Here is a 20,201-nt window from a genome sequence, read left to right on the forward strand (position 1 = left end):
TTCTCCCTTCTTCAATCGCTCCTCATTTTCAGCCCACAACTTCTCTGAACTCCTTTTCATCTGACCACGGCTATTTCTGCTTCCTCATCTCCTTCACACTGTGACACTTCCCTCAGGTCCAGCAGTGGGTTGCATTGACTCAGACATGGCAGAAGAAATAAGTCACCAAGAACATCTGCTAGATCTTGCTGCTTTCTGTGCTAAGTGCAGGTGCTCAGCACCTCTCAGCCTTCAACCTCATAGAGAGTTTATCTCCCACTGTCAAACACCGAACCGCCAGGAAAGGGGAGAAAGAACAGAAGGAAATTTCCATGTCCTGGAGAAAGTCAGCAGGACATCAGAGAACACCCCATTCACAAAACAGCAGCATCACCCTTGCCAAACTGGTGTGTCTGGTTAACCTTGTGTTCAGTCCTTATGATAACACTGTATTTGGAAAGTGGACAGCTGGCATTGCTCTAACTTTGTGCTCTTCAATCTTTTATAACAACAGTTCCACTGATGTTACTCTTAACCTTTTCTCTACACTGAACCCAGTGCTAAAATCTCTTCAGCTTTTTAGAGGAAGCAAACCAAATGTGTTTTCTTTTTTTGGTCAGTAATTTGTCCTGTAAGGGAGTGGAAAAGTATACTGATAACACATTACAGACACTGTATTCATCACATGTACAGCAGTGAGCTGGTTACAATGGAAACCCCATTGTGATATTTCAGATGTTGCTTGACTGTCGTAATGACTAGGAGACATCTGCTTCCTATTAACACTTTATTTTTTTTACAGTTGCTTTTAGTTGAGCAGGAGCAGAAGTGTTTTAATGGAGAAGACTGGTACTCTTTTAGAAATAACATTAATAATGAAAGAATCCTTGGATGTAGAGCAAAACCAGCAAACACACTGGCAGCAGATCTCACAGCATTCATAAGGAAATGATAGTGACCAGCCTTTGGGTAGGGGAAATTTTTTTATGAAAGAAATGAACTCTGGTATTGAAATTCCAGTCAGTAAACATCTTCAGACAGGTGACTGACTTCCTTTGATATTAATCCACAGACTTCTGCAGAATTTCTTCTTTAATGGATCACTAATGACATCAGAAACAAAAGCAAGAAACAACACTTCTGCAGGCTATTTAAGCCTGGTATTGACTAAATACTAATTAAACACAGCTCTTCACAGTAATCTTAATTATGTCTTCACTCCACCACATCTAAGGAGAGTCATGTAACAAACTAAGAAGATTAGCCAATTCTAATTGTTGAAAAAAAGTGTATTTTTATTTTTGCATTGTTTTTCAATGTGCGTATGGCCATGAGTCACACAAGGGAATTATTAAAAACAAGAATTCATGAATTTATACACCAAGACCAGGCAAATTAATTGGAGCTGACTTCCCTTAATATTAATGCAGCAGCTTGGCCTAGTGGTCTGCACAGCAGGTCAAAAGTTTTGAACATGTGGAGGTAGAGATGAGAGGTAGAAATTGGTCTGAATTAGGCAGACCAGTAAATAAGCATCATCAATTAACTCACATGTATACCAGTACAGAATCCTGTTTCCAGAGCTGGCCACAGCCACTGGCTCACTGCACTGTCTCAAGGCAGTCATGCATTTCCTATGTTCCATGGGGTTTCAGGCCCACAGGAACCTGAGTCTGGGATCTTCAACCCCATTATTTTATTCAGAACTCTACATTTCCAGGTTATTTTCTGAGAGTGAAATTTGAGAAAACTCAAAAAACCGAATTAGAGGCAAAATCCTTAAAAGCAAGTTACACTCTAGGCAGGTGATTAATTCTAATTGGCTTCAGTATGACAGCATCACACATCTGAAAACAACAGCACTCAGACCATGCCCCAGCAATTTAAGGGCCACACGTCCATTTGCAAGAGCAACCTGCAAACTCAGTCTGGGCCCTCAGTGCACTCAGGCACTCGCCATCCCACTGAAGCAAACACAGACATCGTTTCATTGAAAATCCATCAGACAGAGCTCCAACACAGATTTCTTTGAGCCTAAGTAGGCAGGGCCCAAACCCTTCACAAATCTGACCTTCAGCAGAGCAAAGCACCAAGCTGTCTGAGGGGTAACGACAGTCACCCAACACTTGCTTCTTCCAGGAGCAATAGTCTGGTGTTTGCTTGGGTTAGTTATTCTTGTTCCACCAGATTGCCAGATTCCTCCTTTCCTTTCCCCACTCACAGTACTAGCTGTCAAGCTACACATATGTAGCAACTTATCAGTAGGGCCACCCTTTCCCCTACATGTGCAGCAGCAGATGGATTCAGAAGTGTTTTGGGTGAAGTCCATAACCTTTTTTTTTTTTCTTTGTGGATTGCATTGGTAAGCATTTAAAGGCCTCCTCTGATTATATAAGAGAAAGCTATTAAACGTTTACTCATTGCTCTGTGCTCAGAGCTGCAAAGCCGTATCGTGGAACATACAAACACAGATGCAACCAGGCAATTATCATTCCTTTATCCCCTAAATAGATAGAAGATAAATTTGAAAGAAAATGAGGAACAGAATCCTTCTTCCTTTCCTTTTTTTTTTTTTATCCTTTTATCTCCCAATGTAGGAAGTTTACTGAATCCTTGCCAACAACTCACTCAGGCTAATGAAGTGTATAAGTAATGGGATTAAATAATCTTAAACCATTACTACAGTGGCTAATGCAGATGTTTTCCCAAACTAACGCAGATGAGTAGTGAAGAATGCCTGCTTGATTTAAAAAAGAGGAAAAGCATCAATCAGCAAGCAGATGAAGTCAATTCCATCCTGAAGTGAGTGAGATGTTTAACTTGTTGTATGAAGATGCTCCCCTCGCATTATGAACACACCTTCCTGAAATCTGCAGTGCTTTGCACATGGGCACCAGCTTCCTAAGATATCAGAATTTTTATCATACAATCATTATAGTGCTAACAAAAAAAAAAAAAAAAAAAAGAAAAAAGAAAAAAAAAGAAAATAATGTTTAAGGGGTACATTTTTCAATCAAAAAATCATTTAGGTTTTAAAAGTCAATTACCATGACTCACTTATCACTGCTACAAAAAGACAAATTCTGCCCCTTTTTATATTCAGCATTTCAGCAATAATCCCACTGAAAAGCCTTCACCAAAATAGAATGAAACAGTTAGATAGCAGTAGCATTTTCAGAAATATCTATTCTTTCTTTAATTATCAGCATACCAGAAATTTCTGCTTTCAAAAATAAGGTCTAATTATGGAAGGGCCTCAAGTCCATTTCATCCCCCCAAAAACAAACAATGAAACTCCACCATCTGGGTAAATAAAAGATGCTATGCAGCATACTGGTGGTACATTGGCTTTCACAAAATCTTGCAGGAAAATACATAGAGGAAGAACGTGCATGCTATAGTTACCAACTTTAAACTAGATTTCAGTTTAAAATGAGCTTCATTTAACAGTGGGCAAGAAAATCAATAGTTTATGAAAAGGACTCTAACTCCGAGGTTTAAAGGAAGATCCATCAATGTGTTAAGAATGTTCTGGAACTTTTCTTATTCCAGATTATAATGTTTTCCCAACATACTGTATGTTAAGGTCACAGCAAGGTAAGGCCTCAGGCACACTACGTGATGTTTCTTTAATTTACAACTGTACAACAGGTTTTAACTGTCTCTTATGGGAGCCTCTTAAAAGGTGCAGCCTCTTAAAAGGTGCAGTTAATTGTTTGATTTAGGAGCTCATTGGAGGCATAAAGTGAAGTTTGAGGATAAGGTAAGCTTCAAAAGATACTCAATCCAACTGCTGTTAAATCAGTGGAAAGACATCCATCAGCTTCATTAAGAAACACAGAAGTCGCTATTTCAGAAGTTTAAGTGCCACCTTGAATTTCATCTTCTACATTTTAGGGGGCACCAACATTTCTAAGGGTTTTGATAACAGATTTCTGAACACAAAAAACCTTATCAGAATAACACCTTCCCTTAAAAATCACTGCAGTGCCTGCTCCTTTCAGAGCACAAATCATCACCAAAAGCACCTATTTCTCTTGCTTTGGCCACTTCATTCAACAGCTTGGACAGAACAGAAAATGAAGTTAACAAAGGAAGCTGAAGTGATCTGAATGCCTCTGAAGATCATGGAAAACTAGTGCCCATCAGCTTACCATGAGATTGCCTGGTTTTGGCTATAAGGCAACAGTTCAACAATGAAGAAAACAAATATTTGTGATGTCTGCATGTAAAAAACCAGCGGACAAAAACCCCACAAGTACTTACAATATAGCAGGGTTCACAGTAGGCTTTCTTCTCTACTGCGTAGAAAGGCTGCCCCCTCAGCTTGTTCTTGCACATCATGCAGGTGAAGCACTCCACGTGGAAGACCTGGTCCATGGCTGTGCAGCCAGTGCCTTCCCCAACAACATTCTCCCCACAGCGAGCACAGCGGCCTGTCACCAGAAGGAAGGAACATGGGTCAGTGCAAGCTCCCATCTTTCGGTGGGGGAGAAAGTACTCCTGTATGCTTCCATCGCACAGTAGGCAGCAGGAACACGGCAGCTCAGCCAGCACAGGGGCAACTGATGCCATTGCTGGCAATGATCCAGCACATTAAAACACACTCCAGTGCTACCCCTCATGGAATGATCTAGAGAAGCTTGAAACTGGCCCCCAAAACTACACTGAAATCCTCACTGCTGGTGCCTCAGGCTGGCAACCATCATAAGGAGCCTAAGTCTCCCAGATGCAAAGCATTCACTTACCATCTAACATAACTATATAGTCACTCGCAGCTACTCAGCTAGATGGCATGAACCTGTGCTGAAAGCCTTGCCTCCACATGAAAGGATTTTGTGGTGGGATGCCTCATCAAGCTGCCTGGTGGCAGCACAATTTTTACCATTTAAAGAGTTCTTTTTGCTTGTTCAGCTTAAACCAATTGTCTCAATAGAGCCAATTATGCTGGCAAAAGGATTTTACTTTTTATGCTTTTACCAGTATAGCAGCATCAATCCTTATGCTCTTGTTAATGTGCTGGTGCTGAGCTAGTTTGTATTTTAAACAACAAGTAGTAGCCAGTCTTAGTGATGACAAAAAGTGCAATACCATCTTTTATGTGGAAAAGTGACTTTTTTGTGTTTGAAGATTAATATTGACTAAGATGCTATCCATTCAAAGACTAAAGCCATTTCTCAAAAACTGATGTGCAAATATTTGATTCTTATCGTAATTCAAGAAAAGCCTATCAGAAGCTACTAACAAGGGTAAAGGCAAGTCCTAAGAACTCCAGTTGTTTCTAAGAAAGGTCCCTAGTGCAACATGCAAACAAAAACATAACAGAAGAAACCTGCAGGAGCACACATAGGAGGCTTGCTGCCTTGTTTACCTTGTTGCTGAAAACATTATGTAGCAGAGCCTCCAGCCATGGGACCCTGCATCCCTCCTCAGTGGGTGGGGTAGAGGGGATGATGAAAAGCAAGAAGGAGGGAAGGAAGACCAGAGCTCATCTGAGAGCAGGCAGACAGAATTACTCATAAAAACACACACGAGTAATATGTACCTAGTAATGATTAAGTAATCCAGCAATGATACAATGCTCTTTCACACTACAGCCTGTGCTTACCGACTATTCCAAACAAATACTGCAAAACTTCCTAAAAGGTCTTGCACCAGTCCTATTGTTCCAACCACAGGGCTTCTGAGCAGTGGGACATCTTCCAACACACGTCCTCACACCTTCTTCCCTGCCTGCCCCAGCCTTCAGCAGGCTATACCCAGGGAACAACATATGAGATTCTTTCCTACGTGGCAACACACATTGCTTGTCTGAGCAATGTGGAGAGAGCTACCAGGCAAATGAAGACAAGCCTGGAACCTCCTCCAAATAGGAATTAATAGATGTTGTTTTTAAGCTTTAATTTATTTAGCATTTGTTATTAGTGTTTTGACAGTGTTGTGCTTTAATCACACCACTGTAATGCTTCTTGTGAGGGCTCCTCTTTTACAAGCGGAGAAGGAATGCAGGCTTCCCAGCATGGTGATGAGGCTACAGAGCATGGGGGAAGAATGGAAAAAAACACGAGAACTAGGAAAAATAAAAATAAAAATAAAAATCCCACTGGAGAGAACCATCGGAGCAGTACTTCTGTGGGAAAGAGGCAGAAGAAACAGGAGTTGCATGTACAAGAGAGCACTGCTCGGTCCTCTGCGTGGACAAGACCAAGTCGCTCCAGGGCCTTCTCCAAACTGCTCGTGTAGCGGGGCTGTAATATGAACAGACGTCTGGGGAGCAGTTAATATCTCCATATATAAAACATGAAATTGAAAGCTATTAGTGTATTACTTTACACAGTGTTTTTCCAGCGGGAATATTCCGCTGAAGAATTTATTTTCCCTGGTGTGCCATTCTGTGATCATCCGGTATTATTTTTATGAGGCATTTGGACACAGAATAATGCAGTGTCTATGCAAACACTTCTCAGCTTTCTTTGTTAACATCTGAGCAGAACATGTGGGAATCTTTTCTTCCCTCCTCCTCACATTCATAATTTAGCCACTCTCACATACTTCAATGTTTACGTCCCCCTTGACCAAGGCGCTCGCTGCAGAAGCTGTCTATACGTAGATCATACTTCTGGCTGCACTTCTCACATCAGGAAATCATGGTCTGTTTCTTTCCTAGCTTAGGCATGTACTCCTGTAATCCCTGGCAAACCGCTCAGCACCTTTGCACCTCTGTCCTCCCTTTGAGTGAAGGGCATAAAGACATCTTCTCTGCCTCAGAAAGGTGCCCTGAGGCTACATTCCTGCACACCTCTCAGGCATTCCCCAGCTTCACTGCTGGTGGCCAGGTACAAACCAAAGAGCAGCACAACACACATCTCAGCCAACTTCTCCCCTTGAAGTTGGTATTTCCTTAGGCTTTCCTTCCTCTTTCTGGGTTTTTCCACAGAAGATTCCCATTCAGGCAGCGACAGACTTAACCCATCTACATTTATGAGAAGTCCAGCTTCTGCTGTTATGTACACGGACAGAAATGCTACTGTAAACCCTCACACAGGAAAGCTTAAAGAAAGCTTCCTTTTTCATAAGTTTATATGCAAATTGTAGTGCTGTGGCCTGGAGCAAACAATGTTTTTCATGAGACATGGCCACTCCAATGAGAATCAAAACACAAGCTCTGTGCCTAGCAACACCACCAACTGACTCACTCGCCCGAAGGATGAGAGCAAGTAAACCAAAATATTCAAATCTGGGAGCTTACAGTTGGGCTTCTGGATCCATGCAAAGGCACACGCGTGAATACATAACTGATGGTTTGCAGCAATGCAGCTGTTAAAGACAGCAACTTCTGCAGACTTTGGTGCAACCTATGAACTCAAAAGTCTTCTATAAAGCCAGGTTGCTTCTCCCGACTCCCATGTCTTACTCAGGTTTGGCTGAAAATGGCTATTAGTTTCAAGAGTTGTTGGTGAGGGAGGAACTGACAAACAAGATAGGCACATGCACACAGGCAGTGTGATTGCACAAGCCTCATTTCCTTAGAAAACCAGAAAAACCCCACCAGAAACAATGCATCTATCATTATGTCTGATAAAAACAAAACAAAGGTCTGCTTTTCCTGTGTGCCAGTTACCAACAGCAAAGGTATTTGTGGTTGGATTCACCACAATTAAGTGCCCACACATGTTTTCCATTTTAATATTTTCACACTGGATGAAATTACCCAGCCCGTTGTGTGCAGAATACCCATGAGTGGATACAGAACAAGTTGCACTGCTTATTGAGAAAGAGGTAGCAAAGGCAAAGCTTGCAAGACTCAAGAACAAACAGATTGCATAAAAAAAGATTACACAAATAATCTAAAAGAAAAATAGCAGGCAGCGTATTACAGTAGAAACACAGAACAACGTGACCCATTTGCTTCCCACAGAGACAAATAGCACTTAAAAGGCACCTTAAAGACAAAGGACAAAATTAGTACTAAACTGCATGAAGATGAGACTATGTCATTTCAGCATTCTTCTTTGGCCCCTTCAGGCCTTTTCAGGTCCTGGTTCAAGATAATTTCGGCAAAACTAAAGGTGATGCATTGGCAGCATGCCTGGGAGACTGGAGTCCTCCCATGTTGCATGAAAGAGCTTCATAACCTTGGCTGTGACCTTCCTTCATCACAGCTTTGCTGCCACATGTTGGTTTTACCTTGGGGGGACAGTTAGAGGTGCCCACAGAGGCTTCCCTGCTGAAACCACTGGAAATGCCATCATTACTCAGTGGGTCACAGGGAAAACTTCAGTAGCTGAAAGGGAACATCAGCTCCTACACTGCATTCAGAAACCTCATTTACTGTCCTCTGAAGCATAAGCAATACAGTAAATTCAAATTGAGGGGGGAAATTTACATGATGCCATGTTCTAACTTCTTGTTATATTATTTCTATTATTATTATTATTATTTTTGCTTATACTGTCACTCTGATGCTCTGATTGTGGAAAAGCCTGGTCAGCAAGGAAAATTGTGGTCTCAGCACTCTAAATGTTTTACTATTGACAAGTAAGCTGCAGACAGCCCAGCCAAGGAAAAGGTTAAGGAAGAATTTGAAAGAGGATCTGGATGGAGTTTTGAGAGAAGTTTAATGGGATGCTTCTGAGGAAAGGACAAAGACAGCACAAAAAGGAAACATAAGTGCTTGAAGATTGAACATAGATACCTGCAGACGGAAAGGATGAGCTGATATGTCACTGGAGAATAAGAGAGGAAAAACAGAGGGAATAGGTCACTACAGGCCATGCAAGTAAAGACAAGAAGCTTCTGTTTGATCTGATGCAGAAATGAAACCAGAGGGATAATTAAAGAGGCAGGGACAATCTGGCCTAAGTGACAAGCCAGAGAGTGATCTCTGCAGCTGCATTCCAGTTGAGCATGACCAGAGAGAAATTGCATTTTTAGAAAAGAATACTGCAGAGATTCAAGGTCACTAGAGCCTGGATGCAGGTTTTATCTACAAAGACGAATATGAGAGGCCCTAATCTGAGCTCTTATTCAGCAAGATTCATAAGATTTGCCCGGAGTCTGGGTGTGACCTGAAGATGAAGAATTAGGTACAGGGTGTCCCAACTTATCTTGGACATGAGTCACTTCTAAATGTCAGATTAAGAATGCGAGCCAATCAGACAAACAAACACCACTAAGGATAGATGATGGAGTAGCTATATGCCATACTAATGCTTATGGCATAATATTCTGATAGCAAGCACACTGGAGCCCAGTACAGAGGCAATGTAATGCATGCAGCCAGCTTGGAATGGTTCTGTTTGGACATCCAAGGACTGCATTAACCTTTTTTAGGCTACAGCATTACATGTCTGTCATACCCATTTAGACACTAAGCTGTTGGGAGTATAACCATCCCTTGCTATGTGATTTACACTGCCTAACACAGATAATTCATGCAGTAACAAGAGAGTGAAGAGAGCAGAGAGAAAATGTGCAAGCCTTCTCTCTACAAAGGTTTAAATTCATGAATTCAAAGCATGCATTCAATATAGACAGGAGATAGGAGATAATTTTCTGATAAAAGCATCAATGTAGGAAGGTTTTGCATTTACTGAGATGTGGGGGAAAATGTTGATATCTCAAAAACTTCTGCATGATGGAAAAAACCTCTTCCCACCTAACTTTACTGTGGGAATATAGCACAAGGTCATATCCTCACTGCCTATCAATTACACAATTTCCCTTGATCAGCTAAGTGTATTCCCTGGTTCTCAGTTCAGTTCTGATACAATATGCAAGAAAGAACTGAAGAAATATTGCATTCTGCTTTTACAAAAGCGTACTAAGAACATTTTTAAAATATGTAAATACATTGGACAAAATATCTCACTAAAAGTTCCCCTGGCAGCCTCAAGACACCCAGTATTTCCGCTGTGTTATTTTTCTAATCATCTCTGTTTAGAGTTTGCCAGTGAATGCATTTTAGAGATTCATGACACATTCTGCTTTTGGACAGCTTTGAATCAGCTGGCAGTAAATGTGGAAAAATCATTACTCCTAATGAAGAAATATTGATGACAAAACAGCATTTCGAGGACAACGTTGACCATAAGTCAACAATGTAACACAATTTTCCTCTCTCTCCCTCCTCTTTCCTAGTGACTTTTATCCAAGGGTTTTCAAGAATTTCCCAAGCACATGGGATTCCTCAGGGTACCTAGGCCAGACAGCACAATTATTCCATTTTAAAGGGATACAGGAGCAGAGGTTAATCCATCAGGCTAACAGTGTAACAGCAGACCTTAGCTGCCAGTATACCTTAACTGGATTAAGTCTCAATGGCAGAGATCCTGCAACTCATAAGCACTCAACACGTTCCTTCATTTGTCCAAAGGGAACAAAATAGGAATCTCTGATCCACAAGAGAGTGTTTATTCCATTCCTGTGGAGCATGGGAAGTATGTGTCTAATCGTGATTGTATTTAGCAAAGATGCCTTGGTTGTATCTGTCTTACAGGTACTCCGATATTTTGGCACCCAGGACCTTGCAATATTAGGATGAAGGCAAGCTTCGATATTTTTTGTGCATTTTGTAGGAAATTGTGATAGTCTTCTCAGCTTATCTTTGCCTTCCTCACCTGTCCTTTTTTTTTTTGCTGCTTTTGAACTCAGACTTCTTACTGATCAGGAAGCCCTTGGCAATGGTTTGTTGTGCCAGGATCCCAGTTCGAAGTTTTTCCATTTGTCAGTAGCAGGCTGTATGCATCAGTTGTCTTACACAGCCTTTGGACATGAGACAGATTAATCTTAATTCCCTCTTCTTCAGCAGACGTCAGAAACACAATCTTTCACAGTAAACAGAACTTTATGCTACAGCGTCTGCCTGTAACACTTCATAAATTAAATCCAAGGCCGCGATTTAATTACCGTGTCCCGGTTATTCTGCTTTAACTGTGTTGCACAGTTGTACAGGTCCCTGCAGTGACCTCCTTGTCATTTGTTCTCTGCTTGGCCAGTAGTAGCTGCACTCTCCTGTTGTTTGCATCCCTTTCCTTCAACGACAATACAACTTTGTATTCTCACTTCGCTTGGCTGCAAAGGTGACACATTCTCTGTATGCCCCAGAGGTCTCATTCTACTCCACACAGCAAAAGCACTGCAACTGCGTCAGCTCACACTACTAACACTTCACTGTGCCATTCTGAATGCTTCTTCATGCTGCTCACCACAAGGCTATTATCAGAGCCAGTCACTAGCCCTAATGATGAATCCCTTCCAACATCCCATGAAGGTAGAAGACTTTTAGGACACCCAATATGCAGATGGGAAAGTGAGGCCCACAGAAGTTATGTTACTTGTTGAGGGTCACAAAAAGTTTGTTACAGAGCCAGGAACTGAAACCACATCTTCTCAATCCCAGTCTAGTTTCTTTAACCACAAGATGATCTCTAAAAGGCCTGGCAGTGAGACAGGCTTACAGCACAAGAACTCCTGCAATTCAGAGGGAGCTCCCAGCACCAGCCCTGCTGGACAATCCTGCCTGGGATGTGGTCAATGGGCAGGCTGTGCAATCACTGTCAGCAGAGTGACTGAGCAATAGTGACCAAGCACAAGGAAGCTCGTGTCTCTCCCACTTCCTCCATGCAGCACCCACATGGTGATGGTCCCTATCCCTTATCCATCTGCATCACTCTCTCCTCATCTCCCTGAGACACCAGAGACAATTTCACCTGCTTCTGATATAAAACAGGTTACAGCAAATGCTTGCCAATACGGTAGAAGTTCCTTCCTAAATTGTCACAGCTGCAGTGCATCACTGCCACAAAACAAAGGTTCAGATAGGAGTACTCCTGATTTTCCCACAAATCAACAAAGCCTCCAGTTGAACAGGATCTTGAGAGGTCATGGAAATTGTCTTACTGCCTCAAAGGCAGGATCAACTTTCTCTGCAACATTCTTGACAAGTACTTGTTTAATGCGTTCCTAAGAACTTCCAGCAGTGCAGATTAAGCAAAGAACTTCTGTGAGCATCTGACCTTACTACTAGCAAGTCTGTCTTTCCATTGAACCAAAATGTCCTTCACAGTAACATAAGCCAACGCTTTCTTACTCTACTCGCAATGGACATGCAGGACATGTGTTGGCTTGGCTTGGTCCAACCAGTTTTATAGGAAACTTTTGATGTATGGATCTGCACGAACCATTAAAAGATGCTGACTTCTTCTCCAACCCTGGGAGGGACCTTTTCCATGCTCTTCAGTGAAGGTAAACATGGACCTGACAGTGTGCCCAGCTCACTAGTGAGGGACCAGGGGCCCAACTCGAGCGATCTGCAGTGAGTGTCCCAGCCCAGTGGGGGTCAGTGATGCTCTACCATATTTAAGGTCCTAGGTATCTTTTTTTTTTTTTTTTTTTTTTTTAAAGCATGTTCTGCTTTAACAAAAAAAAAAAAAAAAATGTTATTTCTTACATTGTGACAACTTTTTGGCACATAGTTTACCATTTGCAGAGGGGTTGAAATAGAGCTTCAGTAACATCTGGAGACAAAAGAAAGAGGAGGAAAAAAAGAGTGCAAGACAGGAAACATCCCTCCCTTTGCTGATCGATCAAGGAAATGCAAGGCAGCGAGTAAAATGTAGTGTATTTCCTTTATAAATGTTTCTTTTAATGCTGATGAAAGTTACCAGATGACAGAGACTACAGTTGTGTATCCACTCAACAGCCCCACAAGCAAGTTCTTCACAGAGGTTTGCCAGGCACTGGATGTCGTCTCTGGAAGCCACAGCAGCACCATCTGGCTCCATGGCATCCAGGACTGCAAGAGGGTGACATGTCCCATGCTGCCTCCTGTGCACTCCTTGCTACCTGCTTGTCTTCTGGTTTTAGCAGTAGGCACAGGAATCACAAAGAAAAGGAATTTTAAGTTGCAAACTGTATGGAAAGAAGAAGCACTCCACAAATACTTTTTAAAATGAAAAAGATATTTCTGTTCAGGGGTAAGTTTCAAAGCACTGATTTCCACCAAAAAAACCTGCCAATAAATACGTAACTAAATAAGGAGTGCAATCAGTTCATTTGGTAAAAAGATATTAAAAAAAAATATTCGACTTTCAGAGAAATCCCCCACCTCTCTGTGCCCACCACTCTTCTCCTTCAGGGGAAACTAATTGCATATAGGAAGTTAAAAAAGGAAGAGATGTAAAAAAAATTGCTTCTCATTTCCCTCCTTACTTTATTTCCAAAATAAAAATGGGGCAAAATCTTTTAAAGCTGTGAAAAATCGGGGTTTCCCACACTTTCAAAAGCTCAGAAAGCTCTTCTGTATTTTACTTCTACAGGAAAATGAGAGATTTTAAAACAAAGATGACTCTTCTTCTGGAACGCATCGCTAACATTGAAAAATATATATATATAATTATTATTTTTTTTAATGATACTTTACCCAACATGGTCTCAATAGCCCTTCACTAAAGTCCAGGTGACCTGTAAGTGTGTCAGACAGTTCCTAGCAAGGCTGGCATGAAACCTCTATACAGCTTACCCCAAAGCTGATAGTGCAGGGTTTCATTCTTCCTGGGAAGGACCTTAGCAAGGGAAACTGTCACTGGTAGAGCTGTGGATTAGGCAGATTTGGTGATTCTAATAGCAGCCACTGAGCCAGGTTCCCTTATTACTCACACCTGCAAACCCACAGGACCAAATATATGGCAGCATGCAAGCTGTGCAACCACACCTGTCTGCAGCTCCCATGGTAAAAAGATGGTGAGAGAGGTGACAGAAATCCCTCTTCCTCCACCCTCATCTTGTGATTATGGACAAAGAGATTTCCTGGACAACCCTCTGGCCCACTCTGTAATTCTGCACCAGATTTCGGGGTCCTCTTTTGGAAAAAACACCTTGCAATCATAGGGAGTGGCAATGGCAGGAAACCCTAGGCTGTCTGGTCCCCTCACAGCTGTCTCTCTGAGCATGCCACCCCAGCCTGCTCGCTCTCTGACGTGCTGGTAGAGCAGCAGAGGGTATTTTCAGGGGCTGCTGCACTCAACCCTGTATGTAAGCAGTGACTGCAGAACTGAGCAGATCTGGAGGACAGATGAACTGATCCCCTTCTCAGATGCTTCATGTTCGTTTTCACGCTTTGTGCTCCTTCTGCAGCCCACTCTTCCAGGTGTGGAGGACCAATGACCAGCAGCCTGTGGGATCACGCCACTGCTCAGCACAAGCCTGTCTTGAATCCTCCTTAGCAATTGCCTTTGTAAGAGCTGAACTGAGGGTGCAGGTGACGCCCACACTGATACGGGTAGCAGCCTTTTTGTCTAGCTCAAAAATTAGAAGCAGTCTACAGCAGCCCAAGGACGGGTTGAGGACCTGTGGTGTTAGGTGCAGGACAAAGAGCAAACAATGTCTCATTTCCCAAGGACTTTCACCTCCAACTGTTTCCACGTTGCGCAAGGGCACTTCAAACCTCTTCTGTCCCCCGGCTCAGCCAGCCCATTTCATAAGCTCCAGACGGGCGCCATCAGTACATTCACTAGACTCCAGCACAGCCAAAAATCACATCCGCTGCTGGGCCCGAATGACTCAACTCACTCTTCCATAGCCTGGCTCTGCTCCAGATGGTGTTCGGCAGCTTGTCTGCCTTGCTGCACTGCCGCGAGGGTGGTGGCACGAAGTGATTTTTACCAAAGACTCTGTTCAGCAGAGAAGGTGAAAACGCCTGAGTAATGGCAAAGTTTTGAGTCAGAGATGTTTCCTGTGCCAATGACTCTGGCCTACCAACCTGGCACACCTTATGCATGCCTGCCTGGGGAAAAACATCTGACAAAAAAAACAAGAAACAGGGAGGGAACTTGTCTTCCCTTTGCCAAAAGTGAAAAGAAGAAGAAAAAAAAAAAAAAAAAAAGAGGAAAGGCTGGATCTCATAAATAGTGAGTCTTGACCAAATGGTAGCTCTCATATTCCCAACAGCTTTGAGGCTTGAGGTTTTCAAAGGTGTCTGACTACATTGGAAGAAGACGTCCCACCAAATTTCAGCTGGCACCTCATTTATTTAAAGTCTTTTGATTATCCTGCTTTCACAATCCGGCACCAGCCCAAAGCTTCCTTGTTGTTTTGAAACACGCGCTGTCTGCATGTCGACAGCAGTCTCGCTGTAAATCGTATCCATCAGGCACTGGAAACTGCCTCACCTGTACGTCAACCAGCTGCCCCCTGTGCTCAATTCCATCAGTCCAAATTTCTCAGCAGCTGGAACCAACAAACTCTGTTTTTTCTCATTAAACCAAGCTACTGGACAGAGGTTTCCTTCTTCGCCCAAAAATCTGGGACCTTTCCAACCAGGTGCAAGGTCCAATATTTGTTTACTCTCTTGGACGAGTAACAGGAGCTTTATAAGCTGGGATGCAGAGGCACTCCCATTCTGGTGGGAATGTGCAGCACTGGTTTCTACTCAGGATGATCAGACACGTCATATCCCTAAAATATAACATTGCTGCTGAGAGCAAAAGTCCTTTGAAAATACTGTGTGATGTCAGTGACACCATATTATTTCTACTCACGTAATAATGCAATGCTTGCAATCCTGCTCATCCTCTGGTCACAGGATCTGTTTTTGCTGGCTGAGGCAAATGGGAAGTAACACTGATAACTTGTCCAACTCTTTCTGAAATGTCTGCTCTATAGCACATGATGCATATCTGCAGTCCATGATAGAGCAGTTTGATTATTCACACCTGATTGTTGCATTCTCCAAGCCTGATCAAAAAGGAGACAGAACTTTTCTTTCCTGGGCTTCAGTCTCACCAAATTAGTGCAAAGTATGGGATACATATTTATAAAAAATATTATTTTATTTCAAGAAAGTATGTGCAAACCCCATCTGCATAATTGCATGTGTCACTCTCACACATCCCACAGATTTTGATTCATAATTAGAACGGCTTCAAAAATAATAAGAATTTAAAAAAACAAAAAACAAATCAAAACAAACCCTTAATTCTGAGCTCTTTAGTGTCCCTAAGACTGCTCTGTTTGAGATGATGCTTTGGAGTCTAGCGTCCACTGACTACCAGTAGGATACACAGGGAAGGTGGGTTAGGATCTGAGTTTATTGTGATCCTGAGAAGGCTGAAAAAAATCAATGCTCAGTGAGCTATACAGGTTGTCCTGACATTCAGCCTCCACAAGGACAACATCTGATGTTGATCAGTATCTATGAAGATGAGTTCAAAACATTACTCTTATCACATTTCTAAGATGGAAGGTTCTTCTAAATTGGCTACTGCATTAAAGGTGCCAATACTTGTCTCCTGAATTATTCACACAATTCTTGACCCGGGAATTCTGCACTGATGGAAATTGAAACCCCAAAAGCTTTTGCTCTTTGTGACAGGTCCGAACCAGTGCGAAAGGATTGATCTGATATCCAGAGGTCATGGTGAGTCCTGCCAGTATAATGTCCTTGAGCGGGCATTAGAAAAGACTAACATCAGCAGGGATTGCAAGCATTTGCCAAAAACTCTGCATTTACAACCCTTATGAACATCCCGAACCAGTCACATCAACTACTATGTGGAGAAAGCTTGCAAATCATTGTGCTCTGAAATTTCAGGGTGCTCCTAACTGGTTTCTTATCAAATGAGTTCACTCTGAAGATGGTAACTAACTTTAACCCTCATTAAGCACATAGGTATGACAGCAGGGAAAACTTACAGATTTGTTTACTTGTGATAACAGAATCATTTGAAAACCACTAGACTTCCAAATTTAGATCTGAGGTATGTACAGAGACACCCATTTCTGTTTAGCCCAAGACGGATTTTAACTGATGTCAACTTAGACAACTTCAGGCCATTCTGAATGTATCTGACCAATCCCAGAAAACCAATGCTGGTTTAAATGAGTTGGTTTCCATCTGCAGCAAAAATGATACGATTTTGTTATGTTGACAAAGTCAGATGTGATGGGTATGCTGGGGAAGCGATTATTCATACCCTGACGCAGAAAACCGTGTGGGAGACTTTCACCCCAGTTAAAGGTTAGTTTGCAGAACCAGCAGCCAAAACACAGAATTGCAGCAGCATCAGGTGAGACCCAATGCAAATGCAAAATGTTTAAGTCTCCAAACATTTTGGAAACATCCCTCATTGTTTTGCACGGCTCTGAGTGCGCCCTTTGCAGCCCCTAAACACGACAATGTAAATTAACATATATAATGCAGCTCCTGGGAAGTCTCCAACCCATACTCTAGATCAGATGGCAGTAGAGGTGTTTGAGTTAAGCTTCAGATACATATTTGAACATTAGAACATATGGAAAAAGTCTGAATTTAACAATCCCAGTGCTCATCACTTTCTTGCTGCTTCAATAGAACACCAAACCAATCCCAGTATAACTAGGAAGAGATAGGCTGGCATTTTGGAGGCCACGGAATAAAGACCTAGCAAATATCTTTTCCTGCAATACAGTAAAAGCTTTTTCCAGGGAAGAGCTGTGTCTGAGGTTCTAAGGGTCACTGTGGAACATTCCTAGCTAAGGGGGTGACAAAACCAGCAAAACACTTGCCCAGGGGAAAAAAAAAGACTCTCTCACTTTATAGCATTATTTCTACTGCATATTGTTTTGCTCTCTCCTGTCCCCAGAGCCACTGCACACACTAATCTCCTGAGAGCTCAGGCTATATTTAATCAACCAGAACTCTATCCAAGCTGATGCTAGTTTGAATATCTTCTAGTCAACACACATCTACTGAGATATGACCCACCATGTGTCATGATTAGACCATGCTCCAAAATATGGTCCTGTAAAACCTCACTCATTCTTCTCAACAGCTGCAATTTCCTGGGCCAGAAGAGCTCTCTGATTAGACATTTGCTGGATGCTCACCATTCCTGATAGCTGCTAGGACTTTGGCCATTTACATGAGGTACAGGTCAGTCCTACTAAATGAAATTATTTGTTCTGCTAAGGGCAATAGGTGAGACTGTTTGAACACCCTGCAACTGCAAAACATAAGGAAGCCAAGGTTGGCACACCTAGAACAGTTTAGTTACAGATCCTCACCCAAACGCCTGCTACAGTCAGAACAGGCTTTCTAAGAAGTATTGTTTTGTTTGAAAGACCTAGCCACACTCAGAGCAATGGGCCTCATGAACATCACATCACCAGGGCTGGCTCAGGACACAGATCTGTGACCAGAGGAGAGCAATGTCCCTCTGCTCCAAGCTTCACGGAAGCCTCTTTTCTGACCCTCTTGAAACCGGTGTATGTGTTTCTCCCTTGCATGAGCAAAGCACAGTTTTATTCTCCCATCAGCATAGAGACTGAAAGTTTATGTGACCAGCTTTCCCTAGGAGCTGGCTGTATGACTGATGCAGCCCTTCTGGCACTCTTCAGCTACCCTTCCAAAGGAGGGATGCCACAGAGGTAGCAATGCACCAGCTGTGCACATCTGCAGTGCATATGCTCCACTTTCTTCATTTTCTCAATTATGCCTGTGAAAAAATGGAAAATAATTCTGACCATAAGCAGCCTCCCTGTTTTGCTCACATCCTCTCCTGTCCTGCATGGAAATCAAGAACACATAGTCTAAGAGGTTTTGGCTGTTTCAGCATCAGTAGTGGCCATTTAGGAATTACAGAAGCAATGTGCACTGAAGTCTTTGTTTCAGCATTCTATCTTCAGTAGAAGCCACTGTTTTGACATATACATCCACACGGTAGAATGTTTTAAAGTGAGTTTCACTCACTTCCATATCCAGTCTTATTGCAGCCATACCCTCCCTACTCCCGGCCCTCTCTCCACACCTCCCTCTCTTCTTCATACACACAAGTCAGACTTGCCAGAGTTGGAAGTATTCACACTTCATGAGATTGTACAGGCACCAAAAGCAGGATCTGTTGATGTGAGATGTTGGGATGGTGAATGGGAAAGGAGGGAATGCCATTAGAATTCATGGTCCATGCAGCAATCTGCCCTATGCACACATGCTTATCTATACATGTATTTTAGGATTCCCACATAATTTCAGCCATGGGACAGAAATGAAAACCAGCTGCCTGGCTTATGGGGATGACCATGAGGATACACGACCAGAATTAGCTGGGAATTAACTGGGACCTTCAGTCCAAGAGAGCTGACTGCATGTGACAGTGCTCTGCAGAGCACTAATGACCTATACTGGCATCCTTTCCAAATGTCTCCCTCTACGAAAGCTTAGCCAGACACAATTCCTTAGCTCACGTGATGACATATAATCCCTGAGTTAAAAAGAGGTGGAAATTCAGTATTGTCTTGCCCTAATCATTCATTGAAACAAGAGAAAACTCAAGGTAAATACTGTTTAGCTTCCTACAGATTTTTTGGATGCCTGTAGATGAATTTACCTGGCTTCCAGAGCAAGCAGAAAATGAGGAAATAGTGGCATTTTAAAACCTGTTCATTTTTTTTTTTTTCAGAGTATAATTTTAAATGACAAAAAAGACTCCAACTCCCAACAAAAACTTTCCCCACTCCCTCCCCACCCCCATAAAAAAAGGCTGTGCGTCATCTGTTCAGTCTGCTCCAACAGTGCAGACAGAAATCAGAACGTACGCTCAGAAGATAGTAAGTTATTAACCTCTCAAGATACCGTCTGGAACCAGAATTTGTTGAGTAAATTGCATATTAAAGCTGAATACTGCTGCTAACTGAATACAGCCTGATTCACAGCTCTGAACAAATAGCTACGCATGGCTGGGATGGTAACTTGGAAGGACTTGGAGAGAAAATCATTTACATCCCAAGTCCAGCTGTCTGTCTTCAACTATGGAGAGTGTCTTACACTTTGGAAGATGGGTCTCTAAAATCTCTAAATCTCCACACCTCTATAATTTCCACAAATGTGTGCTATTGCCAGTGTGTTTTACTGAACCACGGTGCTCAATGGGGAGATTAATTTTTAAAAAGCCCATACACTAAACCACGCTGACTCCTCCTGATTTTGGTGCAGTGATGATACTTTTTAAGGAGTTAAGCTCCCATTTTTAGCTTATACTACCAGACGCAGCTCTTTCTATATCTCTGATAACAAGAAAACAAGAAAAATCAATGCAAGTGAGCAAGTTAATAAAACAAAGCTGGTGACGAGGTATCAGACATGGTCACCTGACTCCCATTTACACTGACAGCAATCGACTCCCATTGAAGTTTTCCATTTCCCTCAATAGCCCTGGCACAACTGGGCCATGGGACAGGCACGGTGC

General features: G+C 42.4%; 1 protein-coding gene across 8 annotated transcripts in view; it reads right to left on the reverse strand.

Moving 5' to 3' along the window:
- Positions 1–20,201, reverse strand: part of LPP (LIM domain containing preferred translocation partner in lipoma) — a 310,262-nt gene that overhangs the window by 43,897 nt on the left and 246,164 nt on the right. For all 8 annotated transcript variants that reach the window (XM_052686960.1, XM_052686961.1, XM_052686957.1 and 5 more), the window contains one exon: positions 4,246–4,415. In XM_052686960.1, the coding sequence (XP_052542920.1) occupies positions 4,246–4,415 (170 nt within the window). The remainder of the gene's footprint in view (positions 1–4,245; positions 4,416–20,201) is intronic.

This window comes from Tympanuchus pallidicinctus, unplaced genomic scaffold, assembly GCF_026119805.1.
Source record: "Tympanuchus pallidicinctus isolate F22 unplaced genomic scaffold, pur_lepc_1.0 scaffold22, whole genome shotgun sequence".
NCBI lineage: Eukaryota > Metazoa > Chordata > Aves > Galliformes > Phasianidae > Tympanuchus > Tympanuchus pallidicinctus.